We start from the raw sequence: 17,263 nt of genomic DNA, 5'->3' as shown, positions 1-17,263 counted from the left end.
AAATTTATTTGAATATACATATAAGAAATAAAGGACATATAAATAAATGAACTTTTATAGATACATATAATTATGTATGCACATGTATGTATGTACATATGTATGTATATACAGTATGTCAAGAATGAGTTTTCACGTAGAAAATAAATTCATTTTTCGACTTCAATAGCAAAAAGTAGCAGTCTTTATTTATCTTTGATTTCTTTTTGCGCTGCTTCATATTTATTTACAGCATTTAACACTAAACCTACCATGGACGGGTCAAGTGACCCATTATAAACTTTTTGTCAGAAGTTCTTAGAAATAACATTATTATATTAAATCGTCGTTTGCCTTCACGACTTTTATTAAAAAATACATCGGATGTATTTTTCAAGATTTACTCTTCTCTTGCTAATTGTTTTACCGAGGAATATATGTGATCTTAATAATATATATAATATTTTAAATACGGGTCATTTGAAGCACATTGGTAGGAATAGGAATACATAAAATACCGGTAGGTTTAATGTTAAAGGAAATTAATAAAAGAAATTTCAAACTTTTTGGAAATATAAAAACTGAAACAACAAAAAAAAATAACACACTATTTCGACACTGTCAATAAACGAACAGTTCGAGACGCAAGAAACGATGATTTTGCTCATATAGGTACACAAAAGAAATGCGTCGATTTGTCTTTGTCTAAGCACTGAGCAAGCGTACGGTAAACGTATGAATGTACTACATACATATATTTATGCATACATTTGTATGTACGAACTAATATCACCCCTATTATGGTATCCGACGGATGGTTGCGGAGGGAGTTATACTCGATCCGACAGTATTCGGTATCATAATAAACGTCGGATAAAGCAGTATGCGGATCGATAATGTGGTTTACGGATCGATTAAAAAAAATGGCATTACCAACAACGCACTCAATACGCGTTTCAAAGAAATTTACTCGTTTCTCATCCGCAGGTCATTGTGTTGCGGATATTATTATAATAAAGATGGAGAGCAATAAAATGTAAGGAAAAACATTTTTATTTGTTTTTTTCGGATTATATATATTGGCAAAATTTATACAAATGGCAAAATTAATATTTTTTAGGAAACGCACAACCACCAGAGAGCAATTTAAAGGTTTAATATCTCGTATGAAGGAGCATCCTGATATTGCAAAAAATTTTACCAGAAGTGCTCCTAACGAGGTAGAGCAATTTTGGGAGAGTGTGCGTGAGGAACTGAATTCATTAGGGCCTCCATCGAAGAGTATTTTAGAATGGAAAAGGTTTGTTGATAATTCAAAAGTTCATTGAGAATATAAGTACTTATTTCCGTTTTAATTAAAGGTTTGGTCAGATTTTAAATCAGCAGTAAAGAAAAAGTTGGCGCACAATAAAAGGGAATTACAAGCAACTGGTGGAGGCGAAAATAGGGAACTACCTTTATCGTCGCTAGAAGAAGATGTTGCTGCTCTAGTGGGCCTAAACGCCTGTGTTGGGGGCATTAAAAATTCAAAAGAGTTTGGAGTGCCTCAGAGGAGAATTATTGAGCATGCCACTCCACTAAATTCAGAGCAGGTGGTTGAAGACATTACTCCATCTACATCGAAGAGAGCTCGTACAAATTCATATACTTCGAGAGACGCCATCTGCATAGAGTTGTTGGAAAATGAAGATGTGGAAAATAACCAAAACATTCGAAATGAACTCCGAAAAAAAAAGAGACCAGAGCAGTTTGACTTGTTAGACAAGCAAATCGGTGTGCAGGAGAGGTTATATTCAAAAGTTTCGGAAAGTGTTGGGGCACAGGAACTACATTTTAAAAATGTAAAAAAAGAACTGAAAGATCTGACCAGGTCGGTTGACCGTCTGGGTGATCACCAGAAGAAAAACAATGAAATTCTCCAAGCTTTTCTTGAGGAGACAAAAAGACATAATATAGCCATGGAGACAAATGCTATTGAAAAATTAAGGGTGAAACAAGAACTTTTAAGCATTGAATTAGGAGAAGTTAACAAGCAATTGAGACTTAAAAAATGACTGTGAATTAGAAATTTGGTTTAGATTAAGTTTTAAAGTGCAACATTTGCCAAGAAGGCTTTTATATTTTAAGTTTAAGTTTTAATGTGCAATTGAGACTTAAAAAATGACTGTGAATTAGAAATTTTGTTTAGCTTAAGTTTTAAAGTGCAACATTTGCCAAGAAGGCTTTTATATTTTAAGTTTAAGTTTTAATGTGCAACATTTGCCAAGAAGGCTGTTTTTATTTTGTTCTTAAGAAATATATACAAACATACATATATTTATGTACGTTAAATGAAAACAAAAAAATGTTTCTTTATAAAAAGCTGTGTAGCATTTCATTCCGGATTTGGTTTGCTTCATTGGTATACCTTTGATGTTGTACAGGCTCGCCATTTTCATACTCTTCACTTTCAAAAACCCCTTCTAAATATTCGTCTGAAATATTATAATGGATCCGAATGTTGTGAAGTGCCGCCGCAACATTAACAATTTGAGCCACTTTTTCCGGAGAATAATGAAGTTGGCGAGCTGAGAGCAAGCATCGACACCAATTCTTCCAGACACCTATTGTGCGTTCAACAATATTGCGACCCGAGCTATGGCTTTTATTGAAACGGCTTTGGGGTGTATTCGCTCCGGCATTTCGGAAGGGCGTTATCAGCCAGGGTAAAAGTGGGTATCCAGAGTCACCTAGGGAACATTTAAATCAAAATTACTTATGTATTGTTAACTGTTTCGTTTTTGTCATATATGTACCCAACAATCTAGTGCTTCTGTGTCCATTTTCATACATGGTTTGGAAATGTCTTGAAGCCTCACTATTTTCCCAAATAAAGGAATCGTGACTTGCACCTGCGTACCTACTGTTCACATACCTTATTCGCTGCTTATGGTCACATATCTTAAGATAGAAAAAAGTCATTTTATTAGTCAATTAAAATTTCAGAAATTAACTTACTATCATTGCATTAATACTGTAATATCCTTTCCTATTATAATAAAGGTGCGAATTGTCTCCAGCAGGTTTCAAAATCTTTATGTGGGTGCCATCTACGCACATAACTATGCCGGGAATTCTTGTTTTTCCAAAAAAATATCTTTTGGCTTCAAGCTCTTCAGTCTCGGTCATTGCCAAACTTATCCATCTGGGGCATAGTGTTGCCTCTAAAATATTTAAAACTTCTGACAGTACTATGGACACTGTGGACTGCGCCATGCCAATATTAAAATCCTGCCCAGTACCATTTTGATAACCCCCTTCAGCAAAAAATCTTAGACAGGCTTCTAGTTTGAGCTCTGGCGATATCGACCATGTTTTAATAACAGGAAGCATTTCCCTCTTTAATATGTTAAGAACATATTGGAAAGCTATCTTATTAAGACGGAATTGCTTAACAAATCTACAAGAGGAGTTCACATAAATTTTCGTCAATTGTCCTTAAAAAGTGAACTTACACATCATCCGGCAACTGGAACACGTCAACAGCATTATCCCTTACTTTTTTCCGGGTTCGTCTTGCATCATTGTTTGTACTTTCATTAAAATCCAAAAAAAAAGCTATTGAATCCATTTTATTTAACAAATATTTATTGGTCTTTTGCACAGCTGATTATGCTGATAACACAGTTCACGGATTGTAATGCAGTGCATCCGTCGGTAACAATAATACCATTTTTGTGAAAAAGTGAATCGAGTGCGGATCGAGTTAACTCCCGCCGCATATCATCCGACGTTTATCATTATAGGCATGTATATCTTATTTGATGCTATGGCCAAATTTTGATTTGCCTATTTTTGATTTTGACGTGATAACGTCTTATAATTCGATTTAGCCGGCTGCACGCACGAAAAAATGTGTCGTTACCTTGCTCATTTGTCGTTACCTTGCTCATTTGTCGTTACCTTGCTCATTGTCGTTACCTTGAATGAACTGCAAGCAAAAGCGCGGAACGAACGACAAAGCAAACAAAGCAAACGAACGGCAACGTTCGACATCTTGCTCTCTCCTACTTAAGTGAGCGTATATATGTATGTATATGCGCATATGTACATATATAAATTCACGTATTTGTATTTGCATACGGCTTCTTATTGATTATTATTAATTTGATTTACTTGAAAAATTTAAAATAAAACCAAGTTTGTTAATAATACCTGTTGTTTTAATGTTATTATTATTAATTTTTTTATTATATATGAAGGAAAAAATGTATGGTACAATAGTATTTACCACATACCTTATAAGATATGTTGTATACTAATATATGCATATAAACATGCATATACATATACAATTTCGCGCAATTTTCAAAAAGAATAAATCTATATGTAAAGATGCATACAAGTCATATAGACATATCAAATATACGAATCTATTCCGTATGCAAGCAAATGTAAGCTAATGTGCTTGAACTGCAAGCGAGAGCGCGGAACGAATGACAAAGAGCACAATCGGCCCCCGCGTTCGGCAACGTTCGACATCTGGCTCTGTCCTACTTGAGTGAGCATATATATGAATGTATATGAGCATTTGTATATAAATTCACATACTTGTATTTGCATATGCCTTCCTCCTGTGTGCATGGTAATGAACCATTTCTCTGTTGAGAATAGGACGATGATAGGAAAAGTAAGAAATGAAAGGAGGTGTTTCGAGTCGAGTGTAATGTGTCTTGAAAAAGGCAAATCGATGATGTTGCCTCTTAGTGTTGTTTACTTATTAACGTCTGATGCACAATCGAAATTGAACACATCTTTCATGAATTTGATAAATGTTTCGTCACTTTTCATTTTACCTCCTTCTCTATATCCATACAAAATATCTATCAAACAAATAAAATTAAAATTTTGTTTTGAAAATTGTAACCATTCCATCAATATTTTCTTATGACGTTGTCACGTTAAACTATCGTCAGTAAACCGACTTTACAGACAACCTCTTTTTGTAGGATTTTTATATAAAATATTTTATTTAAGCCACCAGCATCACACTTTGTATCTCTACATATGTAAAACAAGCATATAATCAAATATCCTTACCTCAGTTATAAATACACAGCCAGTGTTTTAGATTAATTGCTACACTTATTATTTATATATAATAGTTTCTCTTTATATGTATATACCATGCATTACCATAAAACGTTCTATGCTCCTACTAGGAGTTAGAGGATCTTATATATCAAGAGATCAAAGTTTTGACTTACATATATACATACATACATATGTATAATATATGGACATACATATTTGAATTTTTCTATAAAGGTTAATAAAATATATCGCACCCTAAATACAAAAGGGGCACAACTCAAAATTTTCCACACTCGAGCTTGACTTGTTTACAGTAGCACAGAAAACAAACTATGTGACATATCACGCTGAAATTTGCCATGTAAGCTTATAACAGTCCTACCAAAAAACAAAAAAATTAGTTTTGCCATATGTCATCCGCGGACCGTTTTATTGATAACGTCTCGTTCATATTTGAGCTTCTGCTCATTTTGAGTTGTGACCCTTTTGTATTTAGGGTGCGATATGTTCTTTATTTATTATTTCCTTAATGAAATTTGCTGTCCCCCAGTATATTTTCCAAATATTCTACTAACGAAAACAAAATACTTTCATAGGTACAGAAGCAGCATTCTAAAATGTTCTTTAACACTTCAAAAACTAAAGGGTTTTCCAATAACAGGTGTTATTTTGAATAGGATTGCGCTATCGAGAGATGACTAACGATTTTTTATGGCCGGAATTGGATGGTATTGATCTGGACAACGTTTATTTTCAACAAGACGGCGCTACGTGCCACACAAGCAACGAAACCATTGATCTTTTACGGGAAAAGTTTCCGGACCGTGTTATCTCTCGAAGAGGTGATCACAATTGGCAACCGAGATCTTTTGATTTAACACCTCGTGACTTTTTCTTTGAGGCCACGTGAAAGAGAAGGGGTACGCCAACAGCCCAGGGTCGATTCAAGACCTCAAAGATGGAATGCGTGAGGCTATCGAGGACGTAGGGCAGCCACTTTGCAATTCGGTTATGGAAATTTTCATGAAAAGGATATTGTCCTGTAAGCGTGGTCGTGATGGTCATTTGCCTGACGTTATTTTCCACTTTTAACGGCATACCTTCTTATTTATAATGAAATAAACATTCGATCATTTACATTAAAAATAGCATTTTTCTTTGAATATCAAAATAACACCTCTTATTGCAAAACCCTTGATTTAAATCATAAACGCAAGCGTATATTTCTCAAAGCGAGGCTCCGTCATTCACAAAACGAGCCCATCAAATATTCCCTCACCCGCCTGATCTGTCCATAAGCCTATTTTTCTTGAGGAAGACAAAAATATTTGGTGAACCGTCAATTTTTGTCGTGGGAAGTGCCGGTATTTTCGTAGGGGAGACCGGGGTAGCTTCGGCTGTGGGGTACATTCGGCAATAGCGTTTTCAGTATGGAGGAGCAGTCTGGCATCACCCTATAGAGATGAACACTTTCCCACCACTAATAACGAATATTGATTCAAAGTTTCACATCTTTATTTGAGCAGCTGATAAAGTTACACGTGTTTTTGTGTTTTCGCGAGTGCTTAAGGTGTTTTTCTGTTATTACAAGAAAGTGTTTTCTGCCCTTTGTATTTCACATTTTTAACAAACTTTGATAGTAACTGAAAGGTAAAAATGTATATTTTGTGAAAAAGTGTGATTAAGGGATATACAAAATGTCAAAACTTAAAAAAAAATAGAGAAAAGAGAAAAGGGAAGGGTTGGGGTAGATACAGCGTTTTGTCTTGGGGCACATTCGGAAATTAGGAAATTTTCGAAACGACAAAAATACTAAAAATGTTAAAAAGGATTCTCGCCCAAAGACCAAACAGCCTAAACGTATGTTTCGAAAGGAAATTGATTCCTCTGACAAAAGTAACATAAGCATTGAATACGCAGATATTGACCAATCAATTTGATCTTTTGTTGATGGTAAGGAAACGCCGGAGGTGGACAATTTTTCAAACGATAAATTGACAAACGACTTCGAACTTAGTGTAGGAAATTTCGTTCTTACCTTACCTTCTCAAACCTGCAAAACAAAAATGTGTTATATTGCTTACATTCACTGTTAACTTTCTTAGGAAGCTTGACATTCCGCAGCTTATATTTGTAAAGCCCGAGAACGAGGATATATCATTGGTTTTGAAAAGTGAAATTTTATTTAAACTTCCAAACCCTGTGAATCCTGCTTCAACATCACGTTGTTGCACTAAATATATTTTTGAGACTGATCTAACAACAAATAACTTTCAACATCAAATAACTTTCTATTATTTTGGCCCTGGACGCACTATTTTTCACTACAGTTAAATGAAATATGCTTTTCGTTTGTACTGATATACTATTTATTAAAATATAATTTAAGAAGAAATGTTTGAAAGAACTTTTTATTTAATAACTATACCTTACAACATGAATGACGAAGGTGCCCCGTCAAGTGCTGGAGCTACCCCGTCATGGGGTACATTCAGCAAATTTTAATTTTTTCCAATGACCTTAAAATATTTTGTCTACACTACCATTTCAAAAAATGTCTCCATAACATTTTATTTTTAAATAACGTGGGATTTGTTCAAACATACACAAGTTTAAATTTGTTGAATATCTAGTGAGGTATGGAGTTTCAAAAAAAAAGTGCCGAAGCTACCCCGGTCTCCCCTATATTCATATGTATGCATATCCATATGTATGTAAATAGGTCTTCTAAATGCGCGACAGAATGGCGACAGTCGTAGCGAATGGGGTTTGTTTCACCTGCTGTGTGTCAAGTGTGCGTAGAAGCATACACTAGTGATGTAAACAAAAGCCACCGTTAGCTTAAAACAAGTTTACGTCTTCGAAATTTCGTACTATTAAAAATTTCAAATCCTTTCCTTTTTGTTCTCTTATAGAAGATAAATACTTAATTAAGATAATATCTTCACTTGTGGGATTATCCAATTAACAAAAAATGTACGAAATAATTAATATAGCCGTGAAGTTAGAAATTTACTTTGAAACCAGATTGCTGCTTTTTTTTTTGCTGTGGTGTATCTAATATATGTATGTAATGTTTAAATATACATTTTTCTATGCGCTCGGCGCAGAACTTGCTTGGCTGCGTCGCACAGTGTCTTCTTCGCTTGCACAAATTAAGAATTTTACTGCCACATCAGGTATAGGAGATAATAAATAAAAAATAAATCAGATAGTTGTAAATAAAACACATTTATCAATTATCAGTCTCTTAAACCTTAAGTCCTTCTGGTTCATATTATATTTAAACAAATTTCAGATTTCACAATTTTGTCCTTATAAATATGTATGTACGTGGATACGAAATATCATCATTCTTATGGGAACGTAGAAACAAAAACGCACCTACAAAAAAGCATACACTGTTCCGTGTGACAATAATTCCCTATCCCTAGCCCTATCGGTGGCTGCCGTATCTGAATGAATTGGTGCGTGATTACCATTCGGAACTCAGAGAGAACGTGGGTTCGAATCACGGTGAAACACCAAAATTAAGAAACTTTTTGACGTGATTCCGTCTAATAATTCGATGTAGCCGGCTGCACGCACCAAAAAATGCGTCGTTATCTTGCTCATGCGTCGATATCTTAGGTAGGTAGGTAGGGTGGTTGTCGTAAGACACACTTAGACCTTCGGCAGGTCCATTGTGATACCACTGGAGCTTATCCTTACTCTACGTGTTCCTTTCCAAACCATCCGGTTGCTTTAATAAACGAGCAGAGCTTCGCTAGTTTTAGTTGGGCTATATCCGCTACATCGGTTAGAAATGCTGTATCGAAAGTGCGCAGCCTTCTCATAGCTAGGCTTTCACACTCAGATAAAAGGTGTCTGACTGTTTCCCCTTCTTCTGTATTTAGGCAGCTTCTACAGAAATCGAAGTAAGGTAGTCCTAACCTTCTAGCGTGGTTGCCTATTAAACAATGACCAATTAAAACACCTATCATTTTTCTTATAGATTCTCTGTTGAATCTTAGCAAGATCTTCGATCGACCGCTGTTCCAGTTCGGCCATGTCAGTCTGCTTAGTTCGCATGTTGTGAGGTTTTGCCAGATTGTATTTACCTTTTTGATGGTTTCCCTGTCTATAAGTAATTTACAAGTGGCTATGGGCATGGGTATCAGCACCTTATCCGGTTCGAGATGGAGCGCTGTACCAGTTCTTGCAAGTTCATCCGCCTTACAGTTTCCTGCAATGTTCCTGTGGCCTGGTACCCAGATAAGGTGCACCTTGTAGCACTTAGATACGTCGTCTAGTAGTTTAAAACATTCTAGAACTGTTTTTGACGAGTGCGTTTTTGATTCCAGCGCTTTTATTACTGCTTGACTGTCCGAGTAAATGAAGACTTCATTTGTGGATAATACTCTCGTTTTTATTTCTTTAAGTCCCTCTTTTATGGCAGTGACTTCCGCCTGAAATACACTGCAATGATCAGGTAAGCGAAATGATTGGCATACTCCGAGTTTGTCGGAGTAGACCCCTCCACCTACTTTGTTGTCCAGTTTTGAGCCATCTGTGTAGATGCTTAAGTCATTTATCTTAACAATGAGCCCGTTATCCCATTCCTCTTTGGAAGGAAATACTGTGACAAAGGATTTATTAAAATTGATGTCCTTGGTCCTACAGAAATCCGTTGTGCTGGGAATGCAGGGGAATTGTTCTAAAATTGAGGAGTGTCCTCTTTGGTTCGTTCTGAGTAGGCCGATTTCTCTTAGTCTGAGAGTTGCTTTGGAAGCTGTTTGCTTACCGTACTGCTCTATTGGTAAAATGTTAAGCATAATATTTAGTGCATCTGTGGGTGTGGTTTTGAGGGCCCCGCAGATGCAAAGACTGGCCATTCTTTGTACGTGTGCCATGGTTCTTTTAATGTACAATTTATCTAGAGCTGGCCACCATACTAATATGCCGTATGTTAGGATTGGTCTGACAATTGCCGTGTAAAGCCAGTATACGATAGATGGGGGGAGACCCCAACTTAGTCCTATCAGCTGTTTACAAGAGTATAGTGCTATTGTGGCCCTTTTTACTCTATCTTCGACATTTGCCTTCCATGTTAGCTTTCGGTCTAGTATTAGACCTAAGTAGCGGGCCTCATCACTAAATGACAGTGCCGTTCCACCTAGAGTCGGAGGAGCTATATTTGGAATTTTATGTTTCCTGGTAAATAGGATGAGTTCAGTTTTATTGGGGTTGACTCTTAGCCCATTTGCTTTTGACCAGTTTTCAACCATGTTTAGTAAATCTTGTCGATATCTTGCTCATGCGGCGTTACCTTGCTTGAACTGCATGTTATGTTATGTTATGTTATGTTATGTTATGTTATCTTATGTTATGTTATGTTATGTTATGTTATGTTATGTTACGTTATGTTATGTTATGTTATGTTATGTTATGTTATGTTATGTTATGTTATGTTATGTTATGTTATGTTATGTTATGTTATGTTATGTTATGTTATGTTATGTTATGTTATGTTATGTTATGTTATGTTTTTTTTTTTTTTTTTTTTTTTTGTTTTTTTGTCGGGACAACTAGCAAGTGCAGCACTCAGACATTAATTGAGTCCATTGTACTACACTTGGATTCCCTTTTAATTTTCTTTAAATCTACCCGATCTCCGAAGAAATCTGAGTAGATCTTGTGGTGCCAAGGAGCCAAGATGGTCGCTTCTTAACACATCAGTGCCAAAGACCTCAAACCTGATTCGAGCGAAGGCGAGGCAGACACACAGGAAGTGGTCCGCCGTCTCATCCTCCTCTTCACAAGCTGGGCAGAGTACACTGTCTGAGATGCCCAACCTTTCCATGTGCTTTGCCCACAGAAAGTGGCCCGTCATCAGTCCTACCAGCCGTCTGCACTCCCCTCTGCTTAATGACAGAAGGGTTTGCGACAGTCGATCGGACATGACAGGTAACATCAGTTTTGTCCATCTGCAGCCTCTCTCAGCCTGCCAAGCTCGCTTGTGGGTAGTAGTTACCCATTTGCTAACCGTGGCCGTGATGGCCGCAGAGGGGAGTGGCAAAGCGGGCTCTGGGCCAAAGAAGTTGGCCTCAGAGCCCATCTTAGCTAAGGAGTCAGAGGCCTCGTTACCCGCGATACCCACGTGTCCCGGGACCCATGTTAGCATCAGGCTATTATGTCTGCCGACATAGTTCAGCCTGGATTTACAGGACTTCACTACCCCTGATGTGGTTTGAGGGCTGTCTAAGGCCATAAGCGCTGCTTGGCTGTCGCTGCAGACACATATAGATCTGCCTCTCCATCGTTTTTCCACAACAAAGTTCATCGCTTCTTGAACTGCATACACCTCCGCTTGAAACACAGATGCATGCATTCCAAGAGCAAAGTGCAGTTTTGTCCCGCTGGATTCCACGTAGACCCCAGAGCCGGAGCCATGCTCGGTCCTGGAGCCATCCGTAAAAATGCGAAAACAGTGTTTGCCGGGCTCATTTTCTGAGTCTCCCCACAACTGAGCCTCTGGTAGCACTACACTGTATCTCTTTTCAAGTACGACCCTTGATGGCATGGAGTCAAGGGGCATGGAGAGAATCGTTGGATCGATGTCCATGCCTTCTCTGTGTTCCAATGCCGGACAAGGGCCGTACCAGTTCCCATTGTGTTTCAGTCTGCAGATGGCCTTCAAGGCCTCTCCTCGGATGAAAGCATCAAGTGGTGGTAAACCAATCAGAGCATCTAGTGCCGGGCCTGAAGTAGTCGGAAAAGCTCCGGTGCAACAGATGGCCACAGTGCGTTGTAGTCTCGATAAGGTCCTCCTGACTCCCACTAGGGAGAGTCTGCTCATCCAGACCACTGATGCATAGGTGATAATGGGTCTTATCATAGCCGTGTAGATCCATAGGACCTTGCTAGGAGAGAGACCCCACGTTTTCCCAAAGACACCTTTGCACTGGCAGAAAGCTGTCAGCGCTTTTGATGCCTTTGTTTCAACGTGTGATTTCCATAGGAGCTTACTATCGAGGATTACTCTAAGATATTTGATTTCCTTGGATAGCTGGATTGTGACTCCTTTTAGCTTTGGCAGAACGAGTCCATCAAGCTTCCTCCTTCTGGTAAAGAGGACAATACCAGTCTTGGCGGGATTTGCCGACAGCCCGTTCGCACAGCACCAAGTGTCAATCCGATCCAGAGTTTTCTGCACTTTCCTGCAGATGTTCGTAAGTGATGAGCCTGTTACCAAACAAGCAACATCGTCCGCATATGCTTGTGCGTAGACTCCCGAATCGTTTAAGGTGGTGAGTAGAGGATCGATTACCATGCACCAGAGCAACGGAGACAGCACACCACCTTGGGGGCAGCCTCTGTTAACCCCAGATGACATCAGCAGATCTTCCTCTGCTCGCACCGAAATGATTCTTTGGGCCAGCATCGAACGAATCCAATTTACTAGCACCCGGTCTACGCCGTGCCTACTAGCAGAGTTACACATACTATCAAAAGTGGCATTATCAAACGCCCCCTCTATGTCTAAAAAGATACCCATAGCGTAGTCCCTCCTGTCGATGGCCAGCTCTACCCTAGCAACAAGGTTTTGCAGTGCCGACTCGCAGGATTTTCCACTCTGATAGGCATGCTGAAATAGAGACAGAGGGTGAGCCTTCAGCGACTTCTGACGTATGCGCAGTTCCACCAGTCGTTCGAGACTTTTCAGCATGAAAGAGGTCATGCTGATGGGTCTAAAGCTTTTGGGGCTGGTGTAGTCGTCTTTTCCAACCTTTGGGATGAAAGCGACCCTCACCATCCTCCGAGAGCGTGGTATGTAAGCCAGTGCCAGGCATGCCGAGAAGATTTTCTTCAGGGCTGCTGTCACGAACTCTGCACCCTCCTTCAGCATGGCAGGAAATATGCCATCTGGTCCGGGCGACTTGTAGTCGCCAAAAGATTTGATGGCAAATCGAATGGCGGCCTCATTCACCACAGATCTGGCAACGAACCAGTCATGCCGAGAAGGTGTAACAGCTCTGACAACTGCCTCTATCAATAAGGGCTGTTGCCGGCTGATGCTTATCTGATTACCAGGAAAGTGAGACTCTATCAGCAAGCTGAGTGTCTCACTTTTCCGCCCCGTGAAGGAGCCATCAGATTTCCTAAGTGACCCCAGCTTTGCCGTTGGGTCCCTTTTCAGGATCCTAACCAGTTTCGCCGTGTCACTCAGAGATTCAATACCGCTGCAGAATTCCCTATATGACGCTCTTTTCGATTCCCGAATAAGCCTCTTGTAGTTCTTCTGATCATCACGGTATCGCTCCCAGTCCTCTGCAAGGTTAGTCTTGAGGGCCCGGTTTAGAAATTTTCTCGACTCGCGCCTCAGCATCTGGAGCTCTCGATTCCACCAAGGAACGGGAGTCCGGCTGGGGAGAGGTCGAATTGGACAGGCTGACTCAAAACATTCGGTTAGGGCAGCGTTGAGTTTCTCAGCAGCCGCCTCAATGGCCTGTTCTTTTCGAAGTCTTGGTGGCGCAACGCCAAGGTCCCGCAACGCCTCCCTAAACTTCTGCCAATCTGTTTTTCTTGGGTTTCTAGAGGGCAATGGCATTTGTGCCTCCTCGCCACACTGAAACTCAATGTACCTGTGGTCCGAGCACGAATCTTCGGCAAGGACTCTCCAGTTCTTGATTGACCACCCAAGTTTTGAGTTTGATAGGGTTAGATCAATCACCTCCTGTCTTCTAGCCGTTACAAACGTTGGCTGTGAGCCCTTGTTTTGTATGTCTAGGCAGGAGGACGCGATAAATTCGAATAGTCGAGAGCCCCGTCCATTGCACTTGCTGCTGCCCCAGATTGTATGCTGGGCATTAGCATCGCAACATAGGATGAGGCCTAGACTGCGCCGCTCACAGAACCTCACGAGACTAGTGGCCTTCCCGGGTGGTGGCCCTTCCAGAGCATCGTAAGGAAAGTAAGCAGATGCAATCACAAACTTCGACCATCCGCGTCTACCTCTATAACACACCTCAGCCGCTACCAGGTCTTGGCAACAGAATTGCTCAAGACCCGTCACAGTGAGATGGGATGATACTATAAGACCGGTCCTAGGTCTGCTAGAACTCCTGTCATATAGTAACGTGGCCCCTTTCAGCGCACTTAAGCCACAGAGACGGCCCCTAAAGACCCAGGGCTCTTGCACTGCTGTTATGTTATGTTATGTTATGTTATGTTATGTTATGTTATGTTATGTTATGTTATGTTATGTTATGTTATGTTATGTTATGTTATGTTATGTTATGTTATGTTATGTTATGTTATGTTATGTTATGTTATGTTATGTTATGTTATGTTATGTTATGTTATGTTATATAATGAAAATGTATCAGCAGACTGAGTAGACGTGTTTCTGAGTAGTTGCAGTTTAATCCGTAATTTTATTTAATCCACTGAGTGTTAGTTTACTAAAAAACTGCGTAAATCCTCTAAAAGCGGTTCTTTTGTCCGGGTAAATCAAAATCATAGTAAAGTTTAACATTACTACTTGAAATACTGCGAAAAAACCTTGTTGTTTCACCTGTTAAATTCTTTGAATTTACTAGCATGCCAAAAATGTCAACACGAACAACGGCCTTGAACAAATTGTAGCCATCCCCGCAAACACCTTCAGTACAAAGTAAGTCCCTTAGTACCGATGCATCAAGCGCTACTCTCAATGCGTGGTTTGCGAAAATTGAGAGTCGCCTAGAATCACAAAAGCAGAGCATCATTCAAGAGCTAACATTACGATTAAGAGAATCGGAAGAGCGAGTAATGGAGCGATTCGGTGAGTTGTCAGCGGATGTTATGAACTTGAAGTCGGCAGACTGAACAGAAATGTGATAATGTAGACAAATTGCGCAGCGAGGTATATGCACTTACCGAACAACTAAATGTATATGAGAACAACGTAATATCATCAGATGTGATTGTTAGTGGGTTGCCTATAAGGAAAGATGAGGACAGTGTAAATGATTTCTCCAAGCTGTGCCAATCGCTTCAAGTAAAACTAGCGCCTATACGTTCTGCTTTCCGGTTACGACCAAACAATAAAAGCGTAGCTCCTATCATAATCAGATTGAGCTCTGCTGCAGATCGCTCTCAACTGCTGAAAGCTATAGCTAAATTCTGCAAAGATAAGAGACGGGCACTTTCTCTTAGTGATGCCGGCGTCAGTATTGAAGGGAAGCTATTTATCCACGAATATCTTACGAGAAAAAATCGTGAACTAATGCGTTTGGCTATGCAGTATAAAAAGCAAAAGCGTCTAACGTCAGTTTTCTCTGTTCGTGGGCAAGTGTTTGTTAGAGCTGATGCGGTAATTATAACTGAAAAAGAGTATAGAGAGCATTGCAACTGCTAATATGTAAAAACAAAAACATTTATTTAGACTGCGTTATATTATTAATGTTATGTCTGCGTTAAGTTTATTCTATTATTTGTCAATTATGTTTTCCAAATTCTTTGCTTTGCTTTGTAATCATTTTTATTTTAGTCTCATTTCTATTTCGTTCATCTCATTTGTATTATTCATATTCTTGGCTTTACAATGTAATCTTTTTTATTTTGATCTCATTCCTATCTATCTGATTATCCCCTTGCTTTATTTAAATTCCCCCACCTTGCGTATCCTCCCAACTATAAACTGCCAATGTGTAATGAAATAGCAAAAACAAGTAGACCAAGAACATGTAAGAGGAATGCTGAAACTAATTTCTAATCGCTACAATGGGTTTAATGTCTGTCAGTTGAATGCTCGAAGTTTGAATGCTGAAAAAATTGACTATCTAAATTTTGTTTTTGATAATTTGTATTATGTATGTATGTATGTATGTATGGTATGTATGGTATGTATGGCATGTATGGTTTAAAGAGTATATTGATAATAATGCATATTATCTGTGCGACTACACTATTACAGAGAACGTTAAATATAGAGAATTCTCACGAGCTACGAATAGTGTGAATTGTCAAAAATGAAGTCTAACCGCCGCCGGGGTGTGGTGAAACTTTTAACAGAGATGTTTTACAGCGATTTCTCCTTCAGCATATTGGCCCTGCACAGTTTTTGGCCTCTGTAGGAAATCAAATTCACGAATAGCTGACGGCATTTTGCAAAGTATTTGCTTGTGCATTTTTATGTTCCCTTGATAACCGAAAATTTATTCAATTTGTATTTTCAGACAAAGGTGATGAAGAAAAAATGATTGAATATTTATTATATGCGCCAACATTTCAAATCAAAGTAACTTTAATATTTTGATTTAATTAAAAAAAAAAAACATTATAAAACGACCTCTCACATTTTGGTATGTGCGTTTTAGTAAATTTAAAACTAAACAAATTTTATGAAAATTTTTACTAATAATTTGAGTCGAAATTAATTCATAGCATACAAGTGTTTTGGTATATCGACATATGTATTTACATTTGAATATGCATTTATTTGTTCCTTTGGCAAACCAAATTTTTTTCAATTTACATTTTTTTACAGGGAATAATAATATACATACATACATTTGTATGTATGCATTTTGTAGATAGTATGAAACTTTAAAATAAATAAAGGAAAACTTCAATGAAACGTATTTGCATATATGGGACAACTAAGTTCAATTGCATCTTTATTAAATATAGTGTTGCACGCATATGTGTGCACTGAAGCAACATGACCTACCTCACGAGCATCGCCTTATATTTCATGTAAATAATGATCAAATTCCTGCCTCACAAATGCTAAAACAAATTTCTTTTGAATATTCATGTACATATTTGTATGTGCGTATGTACACTTGGTGCCCATATCCCTTCAAACAAATCAAAAAATTCTGTATACAAAACGCTTCATTACCAGGCACACAGGAAGATGGCATATGCAAATATAAATATGTGAATTGAATTCAAGCAAAACAATGCTTATTAATATACCATATGCATGTACATACAACCGCACACACAGGGCACTCACTCTATTCCTCAAAATGCGTATGTCGTTCAAAGCTAAAATTCTATGCCTTGCGACTACAAGAACAAAATGCAGTCATAGACGCAGGCGTAGTGGCCATCATTCTAGTTGCCATAGCGCTGAAGAGTCGCGGCGGCGCCGAACAGTTTCAACTATTGTACTGTACAACAAAAACTCATCATAAAAAAATTCATTGATAAATTCGAGCTCATAGTTCTAAAAGCAAGT

The 17,263-nt window shown here is 38.5% G+C and overlaps 2 protein-coding genes across 2 annotated transcripts; one reads left to right on the top strand and one right to left on the bottom strand.

Moving 5' to 3' along the window:
• The first annotated feature begins 773 nt into the window (after positions 1-773).
• Positions 774-1,307, top strand: LOC128870099 (uncharacterized). The gene is made up of 2 exons (XM_054112700.1): positions 774-1,015; positions 1,100-1,307. The coding sequence occupies exons 1-2, from the start codon at positions 876-878 to the stop codon at positions 1,305-1,307; spliced, it is 348 nt and encodes a 115-aa protein (XP_053968675.1). The 5' UTR covers positions 774-875.
• Positions 1,308-2,125: 818 nt separating this feature from the next.
• On the bottom strand, positions 2,126-3,749 carry LOC128869266 (putative nuclease HARBI1). Its single transcript, XM_054111803.1, has 4 exons — positions 3,474-3,749; positions 2,977-3,418; positions 2,775-2,919; positions 2,126-2,708 (listed from the first exon to the last, which is right to left on the bottom strand). Exons 1-4 carry the CDS (start codon positions 3,587-3,589, stop codon positions 2,332-2,334), a joined length of 1,080 nt encoding a protein of 359 aa, XP_053967778.1. The 5' UTR covers positions 3,590-3,749; the 3' UTR covers positions 2,126-2,331.
• Positions 3,750-17,263: the final 13,514 nt, after the last annotated feature.

Source organism: Anastrepha ludens, chromosome X (genome assembly GCF_028408465.1).
Source record: "Anastrepha ludens isolate Willacy chromosome X, idAnaLude1.1, whole genome shotgun sequence".
Lineage (NCBI taxonomy): Eukaryota > Metazoa > Arthropoda > Insecta > Diptera > Tephritidae > Anastrepha > Anastrepha ludens.
The sequence above is the reverse complement of the archived record's forward strand: the minus strand, read 5'-3'. Positions and strand labels throughout refer to the sequence as shown.